Source organism: Podarcis tiliguerta (genome assembly GCF_965153285.1).
Source record: "Podarcis tiliguerta genome assembly, chromosome: 1".
Classification (NCBI taxonomy): domain Eukaryota; kingdom Metazoa; phylum Chordata; class Lepidosauria; order Squamata; family Lacertidae; genus Podarcis; species Podarcis tiliguerta.
The window spans coordinates 3,434,778-3,444,210 of record NC_139534.1 but is presented as its reverse complement, the minus strand read 5'-3'; the positions used below and the strand labels follow the sequence as shown (position 1 = coordinate 3,444,210).

At 40.2% G+C, this 9,433-nt stretch overlaps 1 protein-coding gene across 36 annotated transcripts in view; it reads left to right on the top strand.

Moving 5' to 3' along the window:
- The window catches only part of LRRFIP1 (LRR binding FLII interacting protein 1), a 93,364-nt gene that overhangs the window by 29,378 nt on the left and 54,553 nt on the right, over positions 1-9,433 (top strand). For 23 of the 36 annotated variants that reach the window (XM_083400672.1, XM_083400670.1, XM_083400669.1 and 20 more), the window contains exons 2-3: positions 1,476-1,562; positions 5,510-5,527. In XM_083400672.1, coding sequence (XP_083256798.1) covers positions 1,476-1,562; positions 5,510-5,527 — 105 coding nt within the window. The remainder of the gene's footprint in view (positions 1-1,475; positions 1,563-5,509; positions 5,528-9,433) is intronic. The other 13 variants (XM_083400665.1, XM_083400659.1, XM_083400668.1 and 10 more) reach the window with 1 other exon arrangement.

The following is a 9,433-nucleotide window of genomic DNA, read 5'->3' as shown; positions in this document are numbered from 1 at the left end:
TAGAACATTTTCCAAGCCACAGTAATGGCAAATCTCGGGGAGGATGGGGAAACCTTTCTAAGGAAGCGGGATATAATCTGTCATAGTTGGATTTTTCCATAGCACTTTTAGCAGCATTTCAGAAATGAGTCAGCTTATTCTGTGTAGATGTTGTATTTGCCCTTAGAAACAAGGGCTTCTAATTTTCCAGAGCCGCTTCCCCTTACTTCAGCCTCTGATTAATCTCCTTTTTGTGCTAGGGATTGGTGCAAGTTAGTTTGACAATCAACCACCCTAATATAGCTTCCCCCATTGCTTGTACTACCTGAATTGTCAATGTATTTGCCACTTAATGTGACATTGAAGTTAACTTTTTAAATTAAAAGTTAAATTTTTAATATATTGAAATGTAATTTTATCAAGATGCTTGGGGGAAAGAGGTAGAAATAACTGCTGTGAATGTTCAAGACTGGCTTAGCGTTCAAGGCAAAATATCTGTTTTATGAATGCTTGATTTTGCATGTAAGCAGATAACACCCATTAAAATTGAAGCAGGCATTCCAAATAGTTAATAACTACAATGGTGTGCTAAAAGGCTTTCAGTGGAAACATGTAGCATATTTATATGTGGTCTATTTTTGACACATGGATGCTGAGTGAGTTGAATCAGTGCATTTATTTATAGATGTCGTTGCTGAAGGAAACCTGTTTTTCAAGTCAGCCTTTTCTTGCAGATTACTTAGGCACTTTATGTAAGGGAAAGGTGAAACTAGCTTTGTAGTTGTGAATTCCCCAGTTATGTAGAAAGGAATAATATCCTGTCAAATGCCTCATAGACAAAACTCATATATAACCATAATGTTTCATCAGAAAGAAAAACCCAACAGCAACAGTATTGTTTTATTAGGACCAACTAAAATGTCTCTACATGATAAGCAAGATTTTGAGTTCACAAAACAAAACATCTTTTGGCTATTTTTACAAGATGAAGGTAGGGGGTGGTTACTATTCTCACATCTGTAATTAAAGTGCAAAACCTATACCGGCTAGCTAGAGCATGTATTTGAGTTTCCAAATGGTTCTCCTTTGCTTTCTATTTTGTATTTGCATTTACAAGTGACTCGTGTCAGGCTAAAGGCCAATCACTGCATCTTTTAGAAATGCCCTTGCGTCACTGATGATATGGCGTACTTTTATGCAAACCTTGGAGCTGTAATAGTCAAGGTGTGGTGTCCTCCAGATGGTGCTGGACTCCAGCTCCCGTCATGCCTGATCTGGAGAGCACCACCTTGGCTATCCCTGCCTTGGAGGGGCTAAAGGTATTCTATTGGATGACAGAACAAGCAGGTATTGAATACTACCAGTGACTAATGGTGAGCATTTTGCGTGAAAGCTTGTTGTCTGCCTACATGTACTTCCCCTCCAGCTAAGGCATGTTCTGCAAGTTTAAACTATGTGGAAATATAGCTTTATTCTTTTTTTTTCCTTTATGGTAGGCTGAAGCGAGGCTTGCAGCAAAGCGTGCCGCACGAGCTGAAGCACGAGAAATCCGAATGAAGGAACTGGAGAGGCAGCAAAAGGAGGTATGTTAAAGATATTGAGTTGTCTTTCTCTGCAGCCCCAAAATTACTTCTTAATCTTTTGAATGAAACGCAGAAACGGTCCTTTGGGAGCCACAGTTGGTGGTGATTGTAATAAATTTGTTTAATGAATGGAAAATAGATTAAATGGGTGTTAATGGTTCTTCTTGAATATTATTTACTTATTTTGTGTAGCCAAAGCTCTTACACAAAAGATAAAATACATTACTCAGTTCTTCTTGTAATAATGTAAAATAGAAGAGCCACAATTTTTTATTTTGAACTATACAGAATTTCCTGTTCCTTAAGATGTGGGGGAGGGACCTAGGAAAGCACCTTCTTTGGTCTGAGTATTGTTTCCTTCTCACACATCACTCAACTGAAATGAAATAAAAGTAGCATTTGCAACCTCCAAGTAGTATGGTTCTAGCTCTTTCTGCTTGACAGCTGGAGAGCTATTATTACTTTTGTGTGTTTGATGAATTCAGAATCAATTTGTGCATGCTTGCTTGGGAAATAAAAGCAAAAGAAGCATCTGTTGGGCTCGTGCACAGAATTGGCACACCCTTCTAGGTCAATGCTGGCAGTGGCCGCAATAGTCCTGTCCATAGTTTGTATTTAGTCAATGGGTAATATTTTGAAAGCATGCTCTTTTAAGACTACCGTCTCAGATAGTAATAGTAACTGGCCTAAACAGCCTTTCCTCTACAACAGTTGCTTCTATCTGAGTGGAATTCTCCTTTGTAAACTCCACCAGAAGGTTTACACGTCTGTCAAGGTTATTTATATCCACCTGCTGTTCTAGTCCTGAGTAACAGGATTTCCTAAACAGCAGTAGAACAAACTCATAGTTCCTGGCAGCAGTATTCTTCCTACTTGTGCTTTCTAAGTGATCTGTGTCCTCCTTCCTAAGGGACCTAAGTGAGCAGTTACTGAAAGTGCTTCTGTCTCTAGGTCCATCTAGATTCCACACACCCTTTGGAGTCCTGTTCTGAAATCTTGTGTTTGCTTTTGTCAGTTCCTAACGGCATCCTGGGCTTGACCAGTATATGGGACTACTCTTGCCTCTCTATGGGTGTTGGTAAAACATCCAGTCATGTGTTGAGAACTTAGATGGATTAACACTAAAACTATATCTTCTTCCATGTGGATGTAGTTCTTGCAACGAGTAAGAATGTTTGCTTGTTCGTGTTAAATTATAATTTATTGATTTAGCATTGTGTATGAACCAGACCAACCTCTGAGCAGACAATTATCCAACTGGTTATCTCACAACTGGCCCATTTAATCTTACATTTTTGGGTGAAACCAAGTACAGTATAGCAATTTTTAAGTTTCTGCCAGAGGCAACAATCAATCCACAGTGCATGGTAGAAAGATATTCAAGGAAATATAGTTACTTGTGACTAAAACTGTGTATTCTGGTAATGCCTCTAAGCAGAGTTTGCAGTATTGCTTTTAATTAATGGCTGGTTTAAAAGCGCCCTGGATATTGGTCTATAAATCACCAAGTAGTTTCTAGTGTGTGTATGCTATATTAACTGCAAAAAGCAAAAATGTCAGTTCTGCATCTCTGACTCTTGATACAAGCCGTACAGCTCTCATCTGATGTGACACAGAGAGGTCCCTAGGCCTTGCACAGCCCTGGTATCACATGGGGATGTTGGCCTTGGCCCCCTCCCTGTGGATTTTCAGTTCATAACAGAGAGAGAACTAGCTACAACTTCTTTTATTTCAAAGTAATCTTGTTGGCTGTCTAAACTATTTTTTATCTAAAAACAATTGTGTGTGTTGGCTATTTATTGTTTTCAGAAATTTTAATTGTTAGTTTGCATGATATACTTAATTTGTTTCATAAGTTTCTGTGTTTAAGACAGAAAAGTTATCCCCAGGCTAGTTGGACCCCTGTGCTTATATGAAAGTCTAAGCAACTGTCTTGAGCACCACAGTTTTATAGAATAAAATTTGACAGTGCTCAGAATGTCCCCCAAACATATAAGAATAAGAATATTTATACCCCTGCCATCTGGCTGGGTTTCCCCAGCCACTCTGGGCAGCTTCCAGCACACATAAAAAAAAGTCAAGCACTAAAAACATCCTGATACAGGGCTGCCTTCAGATGTCTTCTTAAAGTTGTATAGTTCTTTATCTCCTTGACATCTGATGTGAGGGTGCCACTACCGAGAAGACCCTCTGCCTGTTTCCATGTAACTTCACTTCTCACAGTGAGGGTACTGCCAACCATCCTGACAACATCCTTGACAAAACACTACTCCTCCAAAAGAAATAAAAGACCAAAAAAAGCAGACACAGACACGTTGGGCAGTCCTTCCCAACCTGGCAATCAAAACAAAGTCAGTTTGGGTAAGAGGGCAAATACCAGGCTGTCTGTCTGGGGATGTCAGATACAGGCAAGGTGGAGGGTCTGTTTCTTAGCTGGAAGGCTAAGAAAGCTGAAACCTACTGTTAATCGGAAAGTGCCCAGCCCTAACACACATCCTGATTTGTGATATATTGCCACGTCAAAAATTATGAAAGCGATATCTCAATTTGGAGCCTACTGGCTGCTGCGCAAAATATGAGAATCCATACTTTACTCCTTGGCAATGGCACTGAGCATTTGGCTGGGCTCCCCCCAAATTCCCACTCCACCACCTCTTGCGGAGGGAAGAACTTAGCAGCAATGGTCACTGGAGAGACCTGGGGGTGGGCATGTGGGCAGCTGTCCAGATCATGCACAGCTTCTTCTGATTCAGGGTTATGGAGAACAGTGCTATGTGCCATCAGCTCCTGCAGGCAGGACTGCCACCAAAGGTCCAAACTTCACTGCTGTAATTAATCTAGAGAGGCCTTTTTAGAGAGGACTGAGTGATTATTGTATTCTGTTTTGAATGTTACGGAATAGCTTGCAAGCTCTGGGCTACAACACTGTGCTTAAAATGTTTGCTTGAAGTAATTTTCCATAAAGATACTCTTGAAATGTCAGGATCCATTGTTTGCTATTTAAAGTAGAAAGGTCAGGCTGCTTAAAGTGTGATTATGCAACATATGTATGACATGGTATATAGTCAACATTATGATTTACACAGAGGTAAGGGTGGTATGCTTTTGATATACTGTACTTTATGCTGAAACTAGGGGAGCTTGCTTGGACTGGCAAAATTCCTTTTGTGTAATTCTAATTGGATAATCAGGAAGCGTGGGGTCCCCCTCCCCCTTGTGCTAGAAACTTCTGTAGAAGTAAAACTTCTATTGTGTGTGTTAAAGAAAAATGCCCTATTATTCTCTAAAAGTCTTGATTATTATTTGTGTTGGGGATCAACAATGTATATTCATTGTGAAGAACTTTTTACAGTATAAATATGTGGTTTATCTTCTGTTACGGGAACTTATGCTGTGCCTCTGCTTCCCAGCACTGTATGTAAGGCTTTAAAAATCAACATTTTTCATTGCCTTTTCTGGTGAACTTGAAGTCTGGGTATAATGTGAAGCCAACTAATAATACTTCTCAGGATATGGCTACATTAATAAGTTGCAGTGGAAGTTGGGTAGGAAACTATGTGTTCATGTTATTACCGAAGCTTCTACTTGGTCTACCAGAACTGCACAGCCATGCAACTCTGGAGTCCTGTGCTTACCTAAATTACAAGGCCAGCGTCTAAAGAACTGGAAGAGTTATCCCACTGCTGGGTTTTAACAATCCAAGAGTCATTCTTTGTGTTTTATATGGATCTCTGTCCACATTATTGGATCCAGTGAAATTTTCCTCCACCGCTGAAGCACATTTTGCATTCTTGATATATAAAAAAAATTGGTCTTGAACTGTGGTTTATTTCTGCATTCTCATATATGGGTTTATGTGGAAGAAGAGTTCTTTGTGAACTGTACCTACTGAAAGCTATTGCCCTTATTTTTCTCCTTTCTTTCTTTCCTTTCCTTTGCCAATGTAGATCTATCAAATTCAAAAGGTAGGGTTTGCTTAGCCTCTTGTGTGATTGCATGCACTTTTCCTTTTGCATCAGGAAACCTGATGGCACTTGAGAATTAAACCCACTTAAATATGTCAGGTATGCAGCAGGATTTACTTGGAAATTTATCTTTAAGACTCTCTTGCTTCTACATGTAAAATTCTGCTACTATATTAACATCAACCAAGAGTAAACTTGATCTCGTTGTGAGTTGCTCAAATAACAGCTTCTCCCACAGCTAATTTACTGATATAGTACTAATCGGCTGAAATATCACAGGATTGGTTCACAATAATTGCTCTTTTTAACTGTGATTTTTTTTACTAGGCTCTAAAATGACAGCATGGCTGTGACTTCAAATGCTGAAATAGCAGCTGCCACACAACACCAGCACACTGGTCCATGTGGATTTGTTTTTAGAGCCATAATTACTTTGCATTCCCTCATAACTGATTGATGTAGTCCAACAAGGCATGCTTTCAGCCAGTAATTGCGTATGGGAAGATGCCTTGTAGAGTGGGTAATTCAAAGTTACCACATTGGAGTGGGTATGGTGTATGGCTGGAGTTATAACTTAATATTGGACTAGAGCAGCAGACTGTTAAACTGGAATAGCTGTTGCAGGCAACAAACAGCTTTCAGATTTTGATATACGGTAAAATTAAAATACTCTTTGTGGATCCCAACAGTTTTAGTAGTGTATATTTGTGTGACAGCCCATGTTGAAGTTTTCAATAAAACTTCAAGATATGCATATGCAATTATTATCATAGAAGACTAAATCACAAACTGTCTTCATTGGTAAACCTGCTGCTATTTACTAATGAGTCTCCCAGGATTCTGACAATCAGGCTCCTTTTGCTTGGGCAACATTCTATTCTTTCTTTGCATGTTTTCACTTCAGTGACTGTACTTACTAATGCTTCTTGAATGGCAGTGCAAATTAGACAGCTTCTGAAAACGCTGAAGTTGCTTGACTGCTTTGGTCTTGGACTAAAGGAGATACTTCTTCAGAGGCTTGGAGCTGTTTTTTCCTGCATTGTGTATGCTAATTGCTCTGTCTCTTATCAAACAAGGTTTGTAGACTTCTCTAAGGCTTCAGTCAGTTCCTGGGGGTTGGAGGATGCTGAAGTCCCTTCCAGCAATATACAGTAGTGAGCACTGCTGCAAAAGAGGTGTCCATAGTTGTCATTGGGGCATATTGATGGTGCTCATGCCATGGTCACCAGTCATATCCTTCCCCACTAACAACACCCCTCTGTGCAGAGTTACTTTGAAAGTGTTTCCTTTAAAATTGATTGGGTTGTTGAAATATGTGTGGCACATTCTCTTATGAGTTCATGTAAATGTTTTAAAAAGAAGAAAACTAGTGCAAAACCACTTGCTCTGACATCACAGAAACACTTGCTTTTTAAATAAATTTGTTTCATTCAGTGTTAGAAACTGAGATATGAAAGCTAGGAGCTAAATGGCACCTTAAACCTAGGTCATGGGCGCAACAACAAGAATACAAAGCTGCAAATGAATGAACTGCAGCTAAAATATTATGTCCATTTTTCACATGGTCTAGTCTTCATCTGAAGACTGCAAAAAATGAAGCCTTTCTTCCCCAGCCCACCCCCTTAAACTTCTTAGGGTTTTGAGGGTTGCTGTAAGGCCAGCTGAGAGGCAGAACCCATCAGCTTGCCTTACCCTGAAGTGATTTCTTGAAAGTCGAACAGGCAGGAATTTCTCCTCCCACTCCAGCAGTGGCAGTTTTAATCTGAAATCTTAGATGCAGTACTGTGCCCAGAGCTCAGAAATTGCTTGCGCTAATGAAATCCCCAGTCGCAAAATGCGCCTAGAACAACGGGAGTCTCAAACACTGGTTTCATTGAACTCATATACCTCACATTCAAGAGAAACTTATGGCTTATTGCCTTCTGGGCTAACCAGATTCTTGATGTGGATGGAACTATAGGAGATGTTTGCAATTGGGATTCACCGTTTTGGCCCAAATATAAGCTGCACTTTCCCCCCAAATTCTGACTGAAAAGTTGAAGTGCGGCTTCTATTTGGAACCGAGTGCTGCACGCCCGCCTCCTGGCAACTACCACCCTGAATGGGGGACGGGGCGGCTGGCGCTATAAAAGGAATAGGATAAAAAGTTTTGCACATTGTTAGTATGGGTTGTTCAGTATTGGCTGCATTCTGTCGGCCCTGCTTACTGATTTTGCGCAACAGCTGTACTGCTGGTGGGAGCCTTGCTGTGTAGTGTAACAGCCAAATCCAGTGGGTGTCTTCTATTTGTGAAAGTTGTTGCATAGCTCCTAGTGCAACTGCTATTCTTATACGCTGTGACAGTTAAGCTTTGTGTACTACTGCCCCAAGTGCAACTGCTTGTGAAAGAATGCTAAATCTCAATCTTCTTGTGCTAATGTTACATTGGCCCTCACTCAGTATTTTTACATAATTTGAACTTCAATTAATGGGTAAAATTTCACCCTTGTAAGAAGCATAAAATTAGTAACTGGGGTCAGTTGCTGAAAAAAAAAATACATTTTAAGGGTGTCTGCAACACTCTAATAGGTAAATAGAAAGCATATAATAACACATTTCAGTAAGCCAGCAGAGCTTCTTGTTAAATAGTGTGTCAGGAAGAAATAGGAGCGACTTATCTACTTAAGAGATAAGTAACTGTTTTAATATCTCTACTGGAGTTGGTGTGTCAGGAAGTGTCTCTTCTTTGCAGCTGTCTATTAAATATTAGAGCACCATTGTCGCTCTGCCTAACATGGAAATGCTTGTCTTCCTCTTAACAATACAGGACAGTTGTTATTCATGGCACCCATCAACCTTCAAGAGAGAGGACTTTTTAGCAGAGGGTTCCCTCAATTTGTAAAAATCCCAATAGAATAAATTTACCTTTCATTCCTGCCCCTGAAACTTAAGTCAAACAAAGTGTGAAGCCACTGTTTTTGCTCAAATGTTCCTTTATAATAAATCTTGACTGAACTGGGTCAGAAATTCAGGCCTGTTGCATCATTCTCCACTTCTTTCTCTAGAGAATAATATGCCCTGCTAACAGTGCTCAGCAACCTATTACTGCTGGACTGACTTTAAACAGTGCTGCCATTCTGAACAGAGAAGCTGCCTTGTGGAAAGCAATTTATGCTTCAGTGCCTTCAGAAGAGATGCTCTGGCTTGCAGTCTTGCATGAGCACGTTTGCTTGATCCTTTGTCTGTGTGGTGCTGCAGAGATCCCTTGTCATGCAGGGGTGGGCAACGTGTTGTTTGCAGGGGAGGGGACATGCAACTTCTGAGCTCTCTTGTGCTGGGAGGGGTATCAAGGAGATTGGGCAGTTGCCTTCTCTTCATTTGCTTTCTCTCTTTCTTGAAATCGTCTTCCTCTGGACTGAGCTGATTCAGATGTGCAGAAAAAGAATGATGCATTATGCTTCTGACTTGTGCCTCTCCAGACTGCTATAAGTTCCTTTTAAAGCTCCCCTTTAATGTGGAAAGCAAAGTACTCATAGTACATGTTGTGACTTCACTGTTCCCATCCTCCTCCTGTAATCCTCCCCCTCCTCTTTTGCTTTACAGGTTCTGACCCAAACCCTGTTGTCTTAATTTTTTTCCTCATGCATCCATTTTTTAAACCTCACCACTCCACTGTTAACATTTTGCCCTCATAGATATTTGGAATGTTCTTTTTGCCTCTCAAACTGCTCAAAACGTTTCCATCTCCCTCACCTGACTTTTTCTTTGCACTTGGTGCCTCACCTCCTTTCTTTAATTCCTCTGACTCCATTTTCTATTATCCTTGTATCTTGACTTATTTAGATTGTGAGTCTGTGGGTGTGGATTTTTCTGTATTGCAATTATATTTCTACAGTGCCTATTCTTTTATGTGCTTGATAAACTTAC